The sequence below is a fragment of the Acartia tonsa genome, chromosome 9 (genome assembly GCF_053477335.1).
Source record: "Acartia tonsa isolate MP-2025a chromosome 9, ASM5347733v1, whole genome shotgun sequence".
Classification (NCBI taxonomy): domain Eukaryota; kingdom Metazoa; phylum Arthropoda; class Copepoda; order Calanoida; family Acartiidae; genus Acartia; species Acartia tonsa.
This window is the reverse complement of record NC_137268.1, coordinates 19,885,708-19,907,040: the sequence shown is the minus strand read 5'-3', so window position 1 is coordinate 19,907,040 and position 21,333 is coordinate 19,885,708. Positions and strand designations below refer to the sequence as shown.

General features: G+C 33.4%; 2 protein-coding genes across 2 annotated transcripts; one reads left to right on the top strand and one right to left on the bottom strand.

The window, feature by feature from the left end:
* Positions 1-836: 836 nt before the first annotated feature.
* Positions 837-4,796, bottom strand: LOC145328435 (uncharacterized). The gene is made up of 4 exons (XM_080172124.1): positions 4,726-4,796; positions 3,935-4,000; positions 1,634-2,167; positions 837-1,516 (listed from the first exon to the last, which is right to left on the bottom strand). The coding sequence occupies exons 1-4, from the start codon at positions 4,741-4,743 to the stop codon at positions 1,094-1,096; spliced, it is 1,041 nt and encodes a 346-aa protein (XP_080028250.1). The 5' UTR covers positions 4,744-4,796; the 3' UTR covers positions 837-1,093.
* A 13,782-nt stretch (positions 4,797-18,578) lies between these two features.
* Positions 18,579-20,877, top strand: LOC145328433 (uncharacterized). The gene is made up of 4 exons (XM_080172123.1): positions 18,579-18,680; positions 19,324-19,386; positions 19,602-20,144; positions 20,276-20,877. Exons 1-4 carry the CDS (start codon positions 18,663-18,665, stop codon positions 20,696-20,698), a joined length of 1,047 nt encoding a protein of 348 aa, XP_080028249.1. The 5' UTR covers positions 18,579-18,662; the 3' UTR covers positions 20,699-20,877.
* The last annotated feature ends 456 nt before the right edge of the window (positions 20,878-21,333 follow it).

The following is a 21,333-nucleotide window of genomic DNA, read 5'->3' as shown; positions in this document are numbered from 1 at the left end:
GCTTTGGATACCAGTATAATGTATAGTCAAATGTCTCAACTCTTCCTGAATAAGGGCAGATTAATGTAGCAAAATTTTACATAAATATTGTAATTTTGAAATTTTGTTTCCCTTATAGAATAACTAAGGCATGAATTAGGGTCAAAAGATCATGATGATATAATAAGGGCTGCAGGGATAATGAGATATTACACTAGTACCCAAAGTTTTATAATAACGTTTCATTATTCGTTGGCTTATCAACTTCGGAGACTTATATTGGTTGGTGAATAAAGTTGAAGGGGTAATTTTGTGTACGATCATTGGGAATATATATATCAATTTTTTGGCCATTGTCTTATCCCTTTAGATCCCATGGGACACACCATACAGCATTATTAGAAGCGAAACTTTCATAATATTGGGGTCTGTACGTCAGTGACATTCAACTAAGAGACATTTTTAAAAGTAAGTATTGTCGATGCTGTACGTATTGGTGCAAAAAATGGGGACAAATTTCAAATTGTTTTGGCGTGTAACGTCATACCCCCATCTCTTTTCTAGGGGGTTTCTTTCCTCCTTCCCCTTTCTTTCCCCTCACTTGTGACGTAAATAAACAGCCCCGTCAAATCAATTTAAAAATTGTCCCCATTTTTTGCACCAATACGTACAGCATCCTGTTAAGATTTTAAATTCATTCCTTGTTAAGGGTTTTGGGCCTTTGGCTATTGAATTACACTTCCTATACTACAAAATAGGAGCACAGCTGCTAATTTATTGATAATGTAATAACTTTTAATCTGTTTTATTATTAAATCTTTTTGTTGTAAACAATAAGAATTCCATACTAAAGAAAACACTGTTATGATATATATTTTCTTGATAAAATAGCTCATGTTAAAATTTTAAAGCATACAATTATTATCACAATGTATTATTCTTCTGAATGTATTTGATATTTAAAACATAAAAACATAAGAATTGAAAAAAAAAAATTTTTGATTATAAATCTGAGCAAAATTAAGATACAATCTTAGAATATTTAAAGGTAAATCGATGGTATAAAAGAAAATTGAGGGTTAAACTTAGTTCTTAAGAGTTGAATTAATTGATATTAGGCAAGGCCAGACTCTTCTGTAGGCCTATAGCACCATTTCTTAACAACAGGCTTCTTAACTTTCCTGGGGTTAGTTCTAGACCTGGTGCACACCTCTTTGGGTACATCAACACATTCCTCTTTAGGCTTAAGTTTGGGTACCAGCTTGGTTACATGAGCACATGTTCTTTGAGGCTCTACAGTACATTCTTCCTTGGGGGCATCTTGAACAATAGTCTGGGTCTTCTCATAGCATACCTCAGCACCTTCCTTAAATCCACAACCAGCAGGAGCACACAACTCCCTGGGCTCTTTAGTGCAACCAGTGATGGGGGTGAACTTCTTCACATCTTTCTTGGCAACATTACAAACCTCTCTGGGCCAGGAGGTACACTTGGTGAAGGTGGTGTAACCAGAGGTCTCGTCAGCACATTTCTCATCCTAAGAATTTTTTTTAATCAATAAATCATAAAGTGGTAAGATCTTAGTAACCATTAAACCAATTAGGATTTATTTTCAGGAAATATTTCTTTCTACAATAAATATTGGTACACTTACCTGAATAGTAGTACATTCAACAACATCATCCTGAACATCATGTTCCTCCTGCTTTGTCCAGCACTCACTTTCATACTCGGTCCTGCAGATCTCGGGGCCCTGGATGTCACAATCCTTGACAAGGGGAGTTCTGCAAATCTGGACAGTCTCATTAAAAGCAATCTTTTCATAATCGATGAAGCAGTTCTTTCTAAAGTTTTCCTCACATTCCTCCTCTTGTTGTGATTCATAATTAGTAACATAAGTTGTGTGGCATCTGCGATCATAACTATGGTCACACTGAACAACCTCATCGTATTCAGTCTCCTCCACCATCTCAACCTTTTCGATACATCGTTTACCATCTGACTCCGGCTTGGCAGCAGCAACGGATGGAAAACTAACATCAGTATCACCGGAACCTTGTTTGTTGGCACGGTTGGTGGCTATGTTTAGGGCAGGAACAAAATTTCTTGCCAGGGGAAGGCCAGCTTGATTGTTATTCTGGGCATTAAAGGGAAAGGTGTTCAACAGGGATCTTTCATCACGGGGTTCCTGGAAGAAATTAAAACAGATCAATTAATCTTTGTACAATATATCTTACATCACCCTATCACTCTATATTTTCAAGTGTATCACTCATTTTCGTTAAATAATATTTACAACTTACTAAAAGAAAGAAATTATTAGAACATTCAGTCCAAAGTACGTCCAATGGGGGTGGGTAAAGGTCTGAATTTGGTATGAATTTGGGGGTAGCGTAGGCACCCCCAAATGTTGAAGTTTGGATTCCCCCCCCCCCCAAAATAAAAATTACAAAGCTTGAATGTCCTTGCCTATATGATATGGCACTCCGAAATTTTTCCCCCCAAATGAAAAAAACTTTGAACGCCCTTGGCTACCCCCTTATCAATTTTTACCAAAGGTTAGAAAAAAAGCAGCAAAATAGCCTTAAAGCATTATACTACTTAAAGAAGGTGTATCAACTTTTTTTTATAGCTAGCCAGTTCTTTTAGTAAGTAGTAGATGTAAAATTTTTCATAGAATTCAGATATGCAATCGTTTTTTTTGTAGACCTCTTACTTTTAAAGTAATTTAAGTTTTTAAAAAAAAGATTAAGTCGATTTTAAGGTACTAAAACGCAACAAAAAAAAGGAAGAAAATGTCCATTATGTACAAAAATAGTAAGATCTTTAATTTGACACCTTTCTTTTTGAATTTTGTCAGGTATTTATTGAAAAAATTGATTTTTTTAAACCCACGAGAATAAAAACTTTGAACTTAATTTTATCATTTCACAGGTAAAAAAATATGGGTTCATATATACCTTTAGAATCAGATAAATATTACGAATCCATTGTAAGCAAAATTGAAAAAAAAGTAAAAAAATAAAAAATAAACAAATGGCCAATTATATTTTTGTTTAGGCAACACTTTCGTCTTCCCTTTTTTACCCCCTTCCCATTTTTATACTCAATTCAAGAATTAAGACGTTGCCTGTATAATATAATATGATATTTTCATATAATTCCTTTTATTGTAGTTTATATACTATATTGTAAACTTTTTTTTTCAATTTTGCTTACAATGGATTCGTAATATTTTTCTGATTCTAAAGGTATATATGAACCCATATTTTTTTACCTGTGAAATGATAAAATTAAGTTCAAAGTTTTTATTCTCGTGGGTTTAAAAAAATCGATTTTTTCAATAATTACCTGACAGAATTGAAAAAGTAAGGTGTCAAATTAAAGATCTTACTATTTTTGTTCATAATAGCCATTTTCTTTCTTTTTTTTTTGTTGCATTTTAGTACCTTAAAATCGACTTAAGTTTTTTTTAAAAACTTAAATTACTTAAAAAATAAGAGGTCTACAAAAAAACCGATTGCATATCTGAATTCTTTGAAAAATTTTACATCTACTACTTACTAAAAGAACCGGCTAGCTATAAAAAAAAAAGTTGATACACCTTCTTTAAAGAAAAGCCTAAAACCAGCCCTTAACTTATTTGAAGCCTTCCTAAAATAGAGAACTCTAAAGTTTGAGTGGTTAGCAAGATATTCAAAAGACAAATACTAAAACACGCAGCTTTAATTACACTTTATTTAGCAAGCAGCAACTGAATCCTCGCTGCCAAAATTTGCAGCTGAGTCGCCCAAAAAGCTGCCAAGCCAAAGATAAAAGTTTCATTTTATTACTGACTGGGTTAAATAGTGTTTTCCTTGAAAGCTTAGAATACGCCTTTGGTTGGTTTAATGCTAATGTCCATGTTCCCCATCACCCAATAATTAGGCACCTTAGAAATAAGATTTAACTTTACCTGAATACCATCCTTGAGATCTTTATCCCCAAATGCTCCACTGCCAACCAAATAAAGTGTTAAAAACTAAAGAAAAAAATTATTATTATTATGGTAAAACCTAGGGATCTAAAGGGATAAGCAAATAGCTGATAAATTGATTTACATCCCCAATGATTAAACACCAAATTACCCCGTTTGTAGTTTGGTACGTAACTTAATAAAGCAACCCACCAAAATTCATTCAAGTCCCCAAAGTTTTCAAACAAACTAAAAAGAAAACGTTATCATAAAACTTTGGGGACTAGTGTAATAAATAGCCCAATGTCCACTTCCTCCCTGTGTAAAACCTCGCTACTTGAAAATAGAGTCACTCAACCACAAATACACCTAGTGTCTTCGCTCCTAGCCTCTAAGGACTTCACCCCAAATCTATTTTGAGGGGGGGGGGGGGATTTTTTCATATGTTGGGGGGTGGGAGTGTCCTAATGGAACTAGTTTACTAGTCACTTGATCCAGAAGAATGGGTGGGGATGGAATGATGGCGGTGGTAGGGGGGATAGCTTTTTTAGCCCGCTACGTGTTTCACTTTATTATAGAACATTAAAGTATGGTGCAAGATCCAAGTAATAATATATCCATTTCAACGGCAAGAGCTAAAAAACACTTTAAAAGATGAAAAAATGGAGGGGATCTATTTGTCCACTAAACGACTTTTGAATTATACCAATCTTACATGAATAACCTGAAGTAAAAAATCACAAAACTTATCGCCTAAATATAAAAAAAAATATTGAAAAAAACAATCTTACTAATTGAACTAGTTGCATCTCTTGATTATGACAATAATCCTGTGTAATGTTATCTAACTACTGACTGTTTATCATCCATCTCCAACATTTTATATCATTTTTAAAGGAGAAATTTCGCAAATTTTATTGCAAATATGGGTAGGGAAAGTGAAATTTTGTATCAAAATATGTGCTTTTTTTCATTACGTTTTTACAGGGTTTGTCATCCGCATAGTTTAAAGTTTTCCAGCGGCTACGTTAGGTAGGGGAAATGGTAGGGCACCAATTATCATGAACTCAGATGCTTGATTAAAACTTTGGGTACTTTTATAAAATCGTGATAGTCTGGTTCAGTGTCTTACTTTTCAAAAAAATAAATTTAATTTAAACCTTTGATTACTCTACCTTTGTTTTAGAAGTCTTAATGTGTGTTGTTATGAGTTGTGCCTTTTGGGACCAAGGCATATCCCAAATCTAACTTTTTATATCGAGATATCAGCAGTAGGTACCACTTTCGACATATTTTGTTTTAACGCGGTGTCGGACTAGGGCAGCCGTCTGCTATGAGAAAATTGTCCAAAATTGGCTATATATTCTTCTTTAAAGATTTGGTCGAAATGAAGACGGTTGCGCGCGGCCGGCTCCCCCGCATTGCCATTCTACAAAATAACGTATTGGTTAGTATTGCTTTTATCTCAAATATTTCACTTTCAATTGCTTCATGGCAATACATTTTTTTGACACAATGCTTTATTTCAATACTAGCAGCTTCACCCCTAGCATCTGGGGTCTTTGTGTTTAAAGGGGTGGGGAAGGCTAGAAAGATTGCATATATCATCCCACGACTTAAACCTAAATACAAATTAGCCTAAAACCATCACGGCGCCCAGGCGAGACTTCTCTGAAATGGAGAACTCAATGGGTTTAATAGTTATCCAAATTTTTAATCTGCATACGAATAACAATACTACTTTATTGTAAGAATAATTTTTGCGCCTTAGTATCTAGTGGCTCCGTATTTGAAGAAGGAAAGGTATGAGCAGAATAATAGAATAAAACCATTTAAAGACGTATTTAAAGACGTACGGACCGACCCTAATTATAGAAAAGCTCCGCTTTTAATAAAATATGATTTTTTTCTACAGTGGAGGTAAGGAATGAGTGGGGTAAATTTTGGTCTTGTATTTGCACACCAGTAAGAAGGATGATATAACCATAAAAAAATAGGACGGCCAGACAAACCACTTTAACGACGCATTTAAAAATCCAAACAAAAATTTACCCTCAAAATAAATAAGTTATTGATAAACTTTAATTTAAAGACTTATTGATAGATTCATCATTACTTGGATCGCCATACTTTCATGTCATGGTGAATATTCGTGCAGCGGGCTAAGTTAACCACCTTTTGCATTCGTTCCTACTTGATTAATGGCCCGACCAATAAATGACAGAGGAGATAGCAAGCCAAATTGACAACAATTTTCCCCCTGTCATAATATCCAAGTATATCTTACATCCATTTTCTTATTACAAGATGCTTTAAATAATCAACATAAAAAAACAAGAAATATTGTCTTCAAAAGCCTAAAAAATTTTAATTCGTACATACACTTTAGTAATACTTATAAAGCTGCTTTAATACTTTCTATTTTTAAAAGCGAAGCTTTTCTATAATTAGGGTCGGTCCGTCCGTCCGTACGTCCGTCCGAGATAGATAGCTTTTATTCGTTAATTTAGGCATGTTAGAATTGTCCTATCGATTTCAAACTTTGCATGATGATTCCTGTAGTAGTTTGGCACGGTTTAGAAAGCGTAGCAACTCTATAATTATTACCAGAATGTCCGTACGTCCATTTTAAAAATGTTGATTTTTCTACTTTTTTAACAACAGATTTTCAAGTGTTCTAATTATCCGTTTGATCTGATTTTTGGTATATTGATTCCTGGGACAACAACGAACAATATTATAAGCGAAGCAACTCTATTATCAAGTCCAAAAATGTAAGTATGTCCATAAACATTATCCTGCTTCAAGCAGTTTTTTCAACAAATCTACTTACAATTTTGCTTCGACGAGCTAATACTTTTAAATTCTGATTATTCAGTTCAGATACCATACAAGTGTTAATATCCGTTTGTCCTACCGTTTCAGTGCTTCGCTTTTATGGATGTTGTCATCCTTGTTAATTGAGCATTACTGTTAAAGTTCTTAACTGCCTAAATTAACGTTAAAAATTTTTCAATTTGGATATACGGGTCTTGAACGTATAAAACTGAAAAGTTTCACTTTTAATATTTTTAAAAGCGAAGCTTTTCTATAATTAGGGTCGGTCCGTACGTCCGTCCGAGATAGATAGCTTTTATTCGTTAATTTAGGCATGTTAGAATTGTCCTATCGATTTCAAACTTTGCATGATGATTCCTGTAGTAGATAGGTACGATTTAGAAAGCGTAGCAACTCTATAATCATTACCAAAATGTCCGTATGTCCATTTTAAACATGTTGATTTTTCTACTTTTTTAACAACAAATTTTTATCAAGCAGTTTTTCAACAAATTTACTTACAATTTTGCTTTGACTCTTATACATTTACATTCTGATTATTCAGTTCTAACAATATACAAGTGTTACTGTCCATTTGTCCTACCGTTTCAGTGCTTCGCTTTTATGGATGTTGTCATCCTTGTTTCAAGTATGACTTCAATAGCCACGAAAAGTTTTCTTATAGCATTACCTACAGATAAACACAGTGATAATAAATTAGTTGTGGACACTCAACTTAATGAACCAACCAATCAAATTCAATAAAAGTTCCCAAAGTTGTTATGCAAATTAACAAAAGAAACTTTTTATAAAACTTTGGGGAGCAGTTTAATCAGCAGGCGAGGCCTTTATCATCACCCTCTCTGGATAATAAAAAATGTATATGCTGGCAAAAATCTTGAAAAATTATAAAGGTAAGTGAATAACATTTTTATGAGAAACAAAATGTCTGGTATAGAATAATTTTGAAATGTTTTTATAATTTTGTTCAGCTATTCTAAAACCTATATCCATTTGCTCTCTGTAAAGGAGAACAATATTGGTGAAGTGATTAGCCAGATCCTTCGATCCCTTCACATACGGAGACAGACAGACACACATATAGACTTCCTTTTACTTTGATATAAGGATAAATTTATATCGAAGGTAGGGTTACAAAACATTGTAAAATGTAGGTTTGGCATTAAACACTTAAAAAAAAAATTTAGGTGATACATGTAGTGGCTTTAGTAGAATGGGAAAAGGGGGGAGGGTGGTTTTTCCTTTGGCAATCGGAAGAGATCTAAATGGATAACACAGTGGCCGAAAAATTTATGCGCATCTCATTCTCCAATTATGATTTAAAAGAAAATGTTAAAAAAATTTGTGTTTTTTTTTGTAGGGGCTTTTTGAACAAAATAAAAACATCTTTGGGATCTATAAAAAGCTTTACTGTAAAGCAGTTGTTGAGATCTATCAATACAAACACACATAAGAAAAATACTAGTTTAATCATAACCCTAATAAAATTCTTATTCAATTATCCACTCCCTCCCTAGATATGCAACTGCAGTGGCTGCATACAAATGAAGTTATAAAGATGCTAATGGCGGTTTCCCTCAAATTGCCTAGCGACCACAGAAACACCTCCTCCCTCCCTCTTTTTTTTAAATTGATAAAAAAGAGGTGGGTGGTAGTTTATCTTGTGTTGACCTTAGGTTAGGTTAGGGGAAGGTTAATTGGATTAGGTGGCCTGCAGGGGCTAGACATGACATTTAAAAAGAAAACAAATACCCTTATTTTCTATTTAAATCAACATTAAAAAGGGGGGTCGTCTGGACATTAGGATCTTTATGGGAAAGCACCATGCAAATAAACATGCAAATGTAGGCTTTTTAATGGATTTTAAAACATTTACCACTAAACTCTGACTTTTAGGTGTCATTCTTTTAAAGTAGCAGATAAAATACAAGAATATAACATCCATAAGCGCTAAATATCTCTATGGTTGATAACAAAGCAGGGCCAGACCTTTATAGTAGGTTCAGTATTGCAGACAACCTACCCTTTGATTGCACAAGGTTTGTAATAAAGTCAAAACTGTGCATTCCCCCAACTCTTACTGTATGTGTCACACTCACACTCTCGAGTCTGTCAAAGCAGCAGTGGGTGTCAGTTTTTTAATGTCCTAGTATGTTTACAGAGACTAACTTTCCAACTATGGCAGACAACCAACTCTTTGATTACACGACTTTTATATGGAAGTTCCAATTGTGCATGCATGGTAATGAGTTGTGTTCAATTCATAAACTACAAATTATTTTTAGCAAACAACAACCATTTTGTCCGGTAAATTTTTTTAAAGTCTCATTTAAAAACTATTTATTCAGTAATAAAATTACAGACTTGCAGCCGAACCTAAAATCTCTATGACATTTGGGTAAAGACTAAAGAACAGTGTCTGCATTATGTTTACTTTAATGTTTTTACATAGAATAATGTTTCTAGAATTTACATACATTTGTTGCAATCAAGATATCATATAGTAGTGCATCCTTTCTTTGGCGGGGTAGGGATGAGTTCGAATTCCACCCTCAACCATGTCATTTATACCAACTGCTACTATGTCAGATGTACGACATTGTTATTAGAAACAGTTGCATCTAATTTCCGTGCACAGTTATACCTTCCAAACAAAGGTTGTGCAATCAATCCGTCAATGCCCCACTAAAATATGATTTTGTGAATAACTACCTTCCCCTTTTTTCGCCCCCTAAAGGCTTTCTATACCATAATGAATCGCAGTGAACGCCACTTGTTTTAATATAGGTATATTATACAGTTATGAAATATAATGTAAATGAAGAAAATATTAATCAAATAATTAAAACAAATATGATGCTTTTTAAAAAAAATTTAAAGTAATAAAATCTCTAAATAGGTATAAAAAGGTTTTATTAAAACAATGCAAATTTCCAGTTAAAGCCATAAATAAATAAGAATAAAATAGTTTTTAAGACAAAATTTGTTGTACCTCAAATCATTTCTAATCGTGTTATTCTGTGGACTTAATATGTAAGGAAAAACAAAGAAACAGAAAAAGGGTACATTTGAAGGGTGGGGGTCGGGGGGTAAACGGGTAGAGAAGTTACTGAAAAGAGAGACAGGGTGTGTTGTATCAGACTATTTCCTAAATGCAGGGGTAGCTATTCTAACCAACAATTCTACAAAAAAAATCACGAAACCTTATAAAGTATCTGGTGGTAAATTTTGTTTTTGTCATGTAACTGAAGAGGGGTTGGAAAGAAGGGGAGAAAAAGGCGAAGGGGGTTGTCACTTGTGGGTATGTTTCCCTTTAGAGTTGTTTGTCAGAATATCATTCCCTTGTCCCTGCCTAAATGTAACATATAAGCGTAAAAAAGACATCGTAAAAGATTATAAATTTTAAAAACCTTAACATTTGAGCAATTCAATAATTTGCAATATTTATCGAATTTTGACGTAACTTAACAGATAAGGGTTGGAAAACATAAATCAAATCAAGGATGACAACATTCATAAAAGCGAAGCTCTATAATGGAAGGACAAACGAAAATATACACTTTTAGAGTGTCAGATCTGAGTAAATTGTATATCAATGAATTTGTCTATTCAAAATTGTAAGTAAATATGTTAAAAACTGATTAAATACATGTTACTGTTTAAGGACATACTGCCGTTTTTAGGACTTGAGAGAGATGCTTATCTTATAACACTATATCTTGTTGTAAGAGGAATCAGTATTAAAAAAATCAGATGAATAGGATAATTTTAACATTTAAAATTTTTTTGTCAAAAAAGTAAAAAATCAGCTTGAATTAAATGGACGTAACGATTATAGTTTTGCTGCGCTGTCTAAGTCGTACCTAACTGTTAAAGGAATCAGCATGCAAAGTTTGAAATCGATAATACAATTCTAATCTAATTAACGAAAAGAGCTAACTGTAACGGACGGATGTACAGACGGACAGACCCTAATGATAGAAAAGCTTCGCTTTTAACAAGGATGAAGTAAAGCTCTGAAATCAAACGGTAGTACAAATGAACATGAACATTCGTAGAGTGTCAACTCTTGATGGACATAATATTAATTAAAAGTTATTACACAAAGAAGGCGTCTTAACTTTTTAAATTTTTATTTTAAATAGCTAGTCGGTGTTTTTAGTAAGTAGTAGATGTAAAATTTTCCATAGAATTTAGATATGCAATCTTTTTTTGTAGATCTCTTATTTTTTGAGTAATTTAATATTTTTGAAAAAATAATTAAGTGGGTTTTAATGTATTAGAACGCAACAAAAAAAAAGAAGAAAATTGCCATTATGAACAAAAATAGTAAGATCTTTAATTTGACACCTTACTTTTTAAATTCTAATCGATTTTTTCAATAATTACCTGATAGAATTCAAAAAGTAAGATGTCAAATTAAAGATCTTAGTATTTTTGTTCATAATGGCAATTTTCTTCTCCTTTTATTGCGTTTTAGTACCTTAAAACTGAATTAATCATTTTAAAAAAAAAACTAAATTACTTAAAAAATAAGAGGTCTACAAAAAAACGATTGCATATCTAAATTCTATGGAAAATTTTGCATCTACTTTTTACTAAAAACACCGACTAGCTATTTAAAATAAAAATTTAAAAAGTTAAGACGCCTTCTTTGTACAAAAAACTAGCTGCTAAATTTGCGTAATACAGGTTTTTGTTTAAGGACATACATTTTTAGGACTTAATTATAGAGATGCTTCGCTTAATGTATTGAACATTGTTTTCCAAGAAAACAATGTTCAATTATCAGAAGAATATGATAAGTTGTTGTGAAATAGTTAAAAGTCAGCAATTTATGATTGGAAGTACGGACTTTTAGTAACTAATATAGAGTTGCTATGCCATTTAGAATTATATCTAATTGTTACTGGAATCATAAAACCAACACCTAACAAATAACTACTTGAATTATTACGGATGCTAAATAAAAATGGTCTGTAAAAAAGTGAATGTATAATGTATATACACTTTGAGTATTTTTTAGTCACATACGCATTAAGCCCCTAAATTTTGTAATTATGCTAAAATGCTGTTTAGCTTTACAATATAAATATTCTTTACATTTATAAAATACCAAAAGGTACAAAGAATAGTTTTATTGCCATAAATGGACTATCTGACACAATAATACGCCAAACTTAAAAAGATACATATTACTAGCAGACGAAAATTTTGTACGACTACGGATTTTTATTGTTTTGATAAATATTTTTTCATTTATCAAAATAGAGAGAAAGAAAGGGGACAGTGGGGTGTTTATTACACTAGTCTCTAAAGTTAAAAAATAATGTTATCTTATTCGTAATCTTAAAAACTTTGGGATCTTTAGTGAATTTTGATAAGTTGGTTCATTAAGTTCAGTGTTCAAAAGTTTCAACCACTAATTTTAAGGGGTAATTTTGTGTATCATCCTTGGAAATGTACCTTAATTTATCGGTCATTATCTTATCCCTTTAGATCCTTGATAAATATACAAAAGACGTAACTGTTTCTTGTGTACATAAATTATGTCGTTTGTGACGAAATAAAATTGCACTGTCTTTAAGACCGTAATTATAGAGTAACTACAATTTATAAAGAAACTATTTATGTGTACTACGATTATTGATACTTTTATTAAGAACCTAGATACGTTAGAAATAAAAAAAAGAATTCAGAAGAATAAACCAATAATAGCAAGGAGTGAAACATCCATAAAAGCGAGTGTGATTTCAACTATAAACATTCCAAGGACCAATGAGAAGCTACACTGTAAAGGAGAAACATATTGGTTCAGTGGTTAGTGAGATCCTTCGGTACAGACACCCAGACAGATACATAGAGATCCTTTTACTTTATTATAAGGACACAGGGAGATGTAAATGAAAAATAGATCAACACATAATGTTAATTATAATTACACAGTTACAGAAATTTTGCAAGATTAAATAACATATCTAGAACTTCAAAATCATAATTGCCACAAAAAAACCACGTTTTCCCTTTGTAAAAAGACATTCAATAATACGCTAGAATTTTTACAAGGAGGAACATCATTGGATTATTTTAGCGGCAAAATAAAAAATTTGGAAGAACACAGTAATAGTGTCTGACTGATTATGACGTAACAAAAAAAAATAGCCAATGAGAGGCCGTTATTGACCAATGGTAAAATTTATAGTGGCCTCTCATTGGCTAAATTTTTTTGTTACGTCATAATCAGTCAGACACTATTACTGTGTTCGATTTGGAATTAAAGATTAAACTTGCAAATCATTTGTAAACATTACCAAATAAAGAAATGGCAAACTTTATTGGTATATAAAAGTAACAGAATGACTAACTGTAGGAAGGATTTGAAATGAAGGTTACCACCACAATCCCAAATTTTTTATTTTATTTTTGAAAATAAATTGAAAGTTGAGGGTCGACTACGCCCCCCTCGCCATTATACAGTAAATATGAACTTTAAATGTTTATGTTTTTATCTTTGAGCCCTAACTATAGTGTAGCTGCGCTACAAAATAAACATTTTTAACATGTTTTTTAGCCCCTGCTGGTATCTGGTAAGAGAGAGAGAGTGTGTGTGTGTGAGAGAGAGAGGGGGATAGATAGATAGATAGAGAGAAATGGTAACAAATGGAAATTTTGAATTCAAGATAAAAAGATATTTTCCACTTGATGTGATCATCTTCCTAAACGGATCTTTTAACATCCAGGGATAACAGGGATTCGTATGTTTGAATTATTGGGGTTTTACCTCAAAGTGCCTTGTTAAACAAAAAGTGAATAGTCCCTTTCATGGCAACGCCCCTTAAGGAGCGATTCGTTGTATTTTTAAAATGGCTTTTAATAGGTTATGTTAGGTTTGGTTATATTGGGATACGTGATTGCCCCGCAGGTTTAAAGCCCCCAGCATGGGCTAGAAATAGGAGAAAAGCTACTGTGAAAATACGAAGAATCGCCCCTTAAAGGAAATTATAAAGGAATTATACCCAACAAAAATAACCTCCCTATAGTTTTTCATTGTTGTTATAATTTTACTAAAAGCCTTAGCATAGAAATCTAGGATCTGTATGTGTATACGAACTTCTAAAGGGTAGAGAAGGATATGAAGATAGAATTTAACAATCGTATGACCTAAGTTAGTGAAGCTTTTCTTAATTATAGATCCCAATCGGTTCATTGGTTATTGAGTTCTTAAGCTAAGACCATATATACTAACTAGCGGCTTCGCACCTAGCCTCTAGGGGCTTTGCCCCAAGAGGTAATTAAAAAAAATTCAGTATCACTGGTGCAACAACCATCAGTTTAAAAAAATGGGGGGGATTTTTTTTTTTTTGGGGGGGGGGGGGTGGGGTTGTGAGTGTCCCACCCCCAAGAAAATAGCGTAAAACCACCACAGGACCAGTAAGTATACTCCCTGAAGAGTAGAATCCAATCGGTTCAGTGGTTACCGAGATCTTAAAGGACGGACGGACAGACAGACAGACGGACAGACATCATTCTACATAGATGGAATGAATGATTTTCATAATTAGCTTAGTTACATTTACATAAAACTTTTTAAAAAAAACTTAATATTTATACCCAGTCTCCCACCCCCCCCCCTCTGTCATAAAGTGATCATGATTCTTATAATAGTACAGATAGACATAGTATCATTTTTCAAGAAGTGATTTTTTGTGAAATATCGTATAAATGAATTGTAGAGTTGACTCGCTATGTGTTATTATGACTTTTGATTAATACATGTTTATAATAATGATTATAATATTACGTGAAAAGCTATTATAAAAGACTAAAAGTTGACATTTTAGAAGGCAAAAGAAATAGTAGCAGTTTGATTTTAGGTATAAACATATTTAAATCTTACCAGGCCTTGCGAGTTCTAACACTGCAAGGGCGTCATACGAACTTCGGTCTACCTCTTAAGGGGAGTTCGTAAACTTTTAGATAGTTGATCCCATAAAATAAGTCTTATGTTATAATTCATACATTTACATTTTCAATAAATTAAAAATCTGATTAATGTACATCCGTGATTATATGAATACAGAGTGTTTGTTAATTTCAAAGTCAAAGCTACTCTATAAATCAAGTCGTCTGTTGCTGAGGGTGATTATCTGACAGAAATTGTTCTTACTTTTTATTGAAATCAAAATGTTATTATACAATATTATTTAATTTATGATTCTTTAGAAATATTTATTGATTTTTTTATTCTTTATTGTAATTTTACATGTAATTGTTATCCTAACAAGATTGAGAACATTTATCAAAGCAAAGCTCAAAAATGCACCTAGAAGTCTCTAGGTAGAGAAATCAATCAAGAAAAATCGATATCAATATTTGCAAAATGTACATAAGGACATTTTTTAGATTAAAAATCTTCTACGCTTTAAAATTTTGTTCCTAATTGTTACAGGAGTCAAAAGTAAGATTTAAAGATATAGGACGATTCTCTTATCTATAATACAAAGTAGAACGATGTCTGTCTGTCTGTTTGTTTGTAGCGAAGGATCTCGCTAACCGCTGAACCGATCGGGTTCTCCTTTACAGGGTAACTTCTCATAGGTCCCGGAAAGGTTTATAAATATTTTCTTGGGGGGTGGGACACCCCCAACCCCCCCAAAAAATAAAAAATTTCCCCCCCCAAAAAAATTCTTAAAACTAAAATTAAAATAGTGGAGCCGACTACCCCCCCCCCCAAATTTTTTTTTTGTTTTAAATCTAAAATACGAAAAAATTGATTTGATTAAACCTCTTGGGGCAAACCCCTAGAGGCTAGGGGCGAAACCGCTAGTGTCTATAATAGAAAATAACATCTCTCCTTGATAAACTTACGTTCACACAAAAATGTAAGAAAACTTTGCTTTTAAGATATTGTTGACAACAATTTTTATTACTTTTTGTACCAATTGATATATAATTACTTGGATGTTGCATCAGATTTTCATATCTATAATACAAAGTAGAACGATGTTTGTCTGTCTGTCCGTCCATCCGTCTGTCCTTTAAGATCTCAGTAACCACTGAACCGATCGGATTCTACTCTTCAGGGTATAGGCCTACTGGTCCTGTGGTGGTCTTAGGCTATTTTCTTGGAGGGTTGGACACCCCTAACTCCCAAAAAACCAAAAAATGCCCCCCCCCCCATTTTTTTACGAATTCGCGATTTCATGATTTTTTTTAATTTGAGATTTTATGAATTTTTACAAATTCGCGATTTTACGAATTTTTTCGCATTTTTTTCAGCTGGGTAGGTAATAAAAGATGTAATAATAACTCTTGGGGAAAAAGCCCCTAGAGGCTAGGGGCGAAACCGCTAGTACTCTTATAAAGTAATATTCACAGCTGGCTAAGATAACGATACCTGCAATCCAACCCATTCATTCTATCTCCTCCCCTTTTATTGGATGAACGAACTTACCATTAAATAAAGTGCAGCTTTTCAACCCAAATTGACGACAACTCCCCCCCCCCCCCCCTCCGTCAATATATCTATGTATTCTATATCCATTTATGTACCCCACGTGTTTATTGGTTTTAATATTTAATCATACAATTTCTTTCATTTATTTATTTTTCCACTAACTGATAGTGGCTTTGCCTCAAGCATCTAGAGGCGCTCTTTTGGTGTGGGAAGAAGTGTAGATATATAGCCTAATACCATTTTAAGACTTTAAATTAGGTATGAAACTAGCCTAAAACCATACCGATTGCTATTTGAACCTTGATACATTTAAGAAGTAAATCGGTTTAGTGGTTAACGAGATCTTAATTGGGTCTTAAGAAAGTCATAAAACAAAACTCTTAATGTTAAGCCATTTCAAATATCTTATAATTGATAAAAAAAAATTTAAAAAAAAGAAAAAATCAACTGTGAAAAATTAATTCTTATATATGATTAAGTTCTAAGTAAAATAATAGTTATGGGAAAATGTTTTAACTTTTTACCTAAAATTTTTATCATAATTAATAAATAAAATCAATTTACTTCTTGCTTATAGATAAATAGGAATTCAGGGATCAAAAGGATAGGACATTAAAATATATATTAATTGCTGAAACAACCCACAACCCATCTCTAGTTATGATACATAAATTTAGGATAAATAGGATTATTATTAAGGAAAACTTATAACCTTTTTCACATTATATCTACCTATTTAAGAACGTTTTTCTAAAGTTTTGGGGGAAGAATCATTTTTAGTCCATAGCTTTTTCTCTCTTTTATCTCACTTTCTCTCTCGATAACTTATTCTATCTTTCTTCTCTCTCTCTCTTTCTCTCTCTCTCTCTCTTCCCCCCTCTCTCTCCCCCTCCCCCTCCCTCCTCCTCCCTCCCCCCCTCTCTCTCTCTCTCTCTCTCTCTCTCTCTTTCTTATTTTCTCTCTCTCTCCCTCCCCCCTCTCTCTCTCTCTCTATCTCAATCCCTCCTCCCTCCCCCCTCTCTCTCTCTCTCTCTCTCTCTCGCTATCTCTCTCTCTCTCTCTCCCTCCCCCTCTCTCTCTCTCCCTCCTCCCTCTCTCTCTCTCTCTCTCCCTCCCTCCCCCCCCCTCTCTCTCTCTCTCTCTCTCTCTCTCTTTCTCTCTCTGTTTTTGGAGAAAGGATTCTAATCAGGAAGGTAGAGGACATTCAGATTTTTTTACACTAGTCCCTAAAGTTTTCTAATTCTTATTCTTTGGCCTAACAACTTTGGAAGCCTTGATTTGTTGGTTCATTGAGTCCAAGTGTCCAAACGTTTTAACAATTAATTTTAATCTTCAGAAGGGTAATTTTGTGTATCATCATTAGGGAGTACCAGTCATTAGATCCCTGATTCGAATAAAAAAGGATATTATTAATATTTGGTCTCAGCTCATTACATTGATTTAATTATTTCAGGCTGTAAACATCCATAAGGATAAAATTTTAATCACATAAAACTAGCCAAACAAAAAGATATGTATAAAATTTGAAAACCCATGTCATATAACAGCTGAGTAAATCACATTCATTTATCCTGAAGCACAAAAAATAGAAAATATATTACGGATGTAGTAAGTTAAAGAGTTGATGCTCATTAAGATAAAATCTCAAAAAATCCGCCATTTTTCTTTCCCCAGGGCCGGATGACATATAGACAAAGAGATGTACAGACATTCGAAACCATAGAGTAGCTCTCATCTATGTATAAAGTTTCAAACATGTGTTTTTTTGCTTATCTCTCTATCCCTGCATGTTTTGACTTACCCCCAGGGATCTAAAGGGATAAGACATTGGCCGATAAATTGATATACATCCCCAATAATGATACTCAAAATTACCCTTTCTGCAGATTACAATTATTGGTTGAAACTTTTAAACACACAAATTAATAAACCAACCAATTAAAATTCAATAAAAGCCTTAAAGTTGTTAAGTCAATAAATAAGAAAAAGTTATTATAATCTTTGGGAACTAGTATAATAAACAACCCAATGACCCCTCCCTTCCTGGAGCTACTCTGATGTTTCGAATGTCCGTTAGTCTCATTGTTTGTTTGTCACCCTAGGGAAAAAATTGTAGAATTTTGAAGATTTTCCCTACTAGAAAAAACGTTAGTATAAAACTTTAAGGAAAAGTGTTATAAATAGCCCATTGTCCACTCCCTCCCTGATTTTTAGACTTACCCTTGAATGTCTGAGAGAAAGATTAAAAGAAGAGGAGTTGCATCTTTTCAAAAATACATTGACACCATGACCACCAGAAAATTGTTTGTTTGCCCAATTATTGTAAGCCCACAACTGAAAGTATATAAAGGTGCAGCCGGCGGATAGTTAGTCAGTTGTTTTTCAGCAGTACTCGTGAACACATCACCTGTAGGCTGAATAAAACATTCCACAATGGTTTCTTTTAAAATTGTAAGTTTACAAGGATAAAAAGTTTCCATTGATATCTTTTTTTAAAATACAATAAAAAATGAAGACAGTTATTAAAGAATAGATAGAATTTGTGAATCTAAAATAACTACATTCTATAACCTCCACACCTCTTTGTTTGAAACCCCGTAAAAAGTTTTTTTTTAAACCAAAACATTCTAAAATCTAATTATATTACTTGAAATTCTTGGCTAAAGATTTTAAATAGTCTTTCATATAGTTTATTCTTTAAAAATATGGTTCCCTTATGCAAAATCTGTCACAATTTTTTAAAACTAATCTTCTAATTTTTAAAAGTTCAATGTCCTATTGCTTTATATTGCAAAATTTTAACTTATATTATCAAATAAAAATTTTAAACTTTGAATTTAAAGATGAATATTTTATGCTTTTTGATAATGATATCTGTGCATGCATTGATATTAATATATGCCTAATTTTTATTGTAAAGTTTTTGTTTTAATTCTAGAAAAAACAATAATTTAAGTTATCAAATGATAATCAAAACTTTCTGTTAAAACATTTGGATATCATACTTTTAGATGATGATATTGTCTATGAATTGATATTATTTTTCAATGAAACTTTTTTCAAAAACTTTTAGTTATATTTTTTTCTATTATAGATCTTGTCACTTTGTTTGATTGGTAGCTCCATGGGGGCAAGAGTACTCCAGGGAAAAAATCAGGTAAATTTTATAAAAATTTCAGGGTACAAGAATAAATATAGTCTGCTTTGAATTAATCTATTTTTATCAAATTTTGATATAAAAAAAGCTTACTAAAATTACATCATTGATCAATTTACACTAAAATAAATTTCTTGAACCTATATGTTAAAATTTAATTATAATAGATTAAATTATAAATTAAAGGTTATAAAGTAATTAAATTTCAATTTTAGGCTCTTAGAGATGAAAGATCTCTTCTGAACACATTCCCCTTCAACGCCCAGGAGAACAACCAAGCTCAAGCTCAAGCTCGCACTGCTGCTAGAAGCTTGGTGCCCTCTCAGAACATTGCTTCTGCCCGTGTCAACCGACAGGGATCTGCTGATACTGATGTCAGTTTCCCTGCTGTGGCTGCTGCCAGCCCTGGAGGCGATGGCAAGCGTTGTATTGATAAGGTTGAGATGGTGGAGGAGACTGAATACGATGAGGTTGTTCAGTGTGACCATAGCTACGACCGTAGGTGCCACACTTCATATGTGACCAACTATGAGTCTCAGCAGGAGGAGGAATGTGAGGAGAACTTCAGAAAGAACTGCTTCATCGACTACGAGAAGATTGCTTTCAACGAGACTGTCCAGATTTGCAGAACTCCCCTTGTCAAGGATTGTGATGTTCAAGGCCCTGAGATCTGCAGGACCGAGTATGAGAGTGAGTGCTGGACCAAGCAGGAGGAACATGATGTTGAGGATGATGTTGTTGAGTGCACCACTGTTCAGGTATGGATTGGTGAATTTTCTCTTCTTATATTATTGAATAGTGCATAGTTTTTAAAGTCAAATCTTTCTTTTTAACTTCTTTAGTGCATTAAGAACATTGTACATAGAAATGTATTTTGTTGTTTATCCAGGATGAGAAGTGTGCCGATGAGACCTCTGGTTACACCACCTTCACCAAGTGCTCCAAGTGGCCCAGAGAGGTGTGCAGCGTTGCCAAGAAGAACGTGAAGAAGTACACACCCATCACCGGATGTACCAAGGAGCCCAGAGAGCTGTGCGCCCCCGCTGGTTGTGGATTCAAGGAGGGTGCTGAGGTGTGCTATGACAAGACCCAGACTATTGTCCAGGATGCCCCCAAGGAAGAGTGTACTCTGGAGCCCCAGAGAACCTGTGCCCACGTGACCAAGCTGGTCCCCAAGCTTGAGCCCACTGAGGAGTGTGTTGATGTACCCAAGGAGGTCTGCACAAGATCCAGAACCAACCCCAGAAAGGTGAAGAAGCCCGTTGTGAAGAAGTGGTGTTACCTCCCCACTGAGGAGTCCGGCCTTGCCTAAGCTCCATAATGACCCCAGCATTTTTGTGATTTCCCCTTGTGATCAAAATTTTAATAATGCAATCTGTACATAAATGTATAAAAGAGTTTAAAGCCATTTTTCAAGGCTTCAATTTGCTTTTAAATCTTGTCTTTATAAAGAGTACAAATTCAAATAAAGTGAAAAGATAATTAATTAAATTGTTTATTATTCTGATTTTGTGTATTGATGAGTTGGAATTTATTTAGATATCTAAGTGTTTTAAAGTTTTAAACACCTGGGTGTTTTAATGAATTAGGTATAGGGTTGCCATTTATCAGCAAATTATTTTTATAAAATCTCTGTATTAAAAAAAACTTTAATAATGTGGTGCATCTACCCTTTGAGTGATTCTTTGCTTCTATTTTGATAAGAACTCAGCTCTGCTCAACTGTTCCGTTCAATTTCTTGTTATCTACGTACTTTACAAGTCAGCTGTTTCTGTCTGGAAAATTATAAGTCCCCTTTTGTCATTGGTTGATCATCCTAACCTTGTATTGGTTATTCAATTTAAACAAATGTCATTGGTTCATCAATTAAGATTTTGGTCTTTCACTCTGTGGTGAAACGAACTTTCTGTTGGTTGATGGATTTTTCAAAAGCTCTTTAATTTGTCA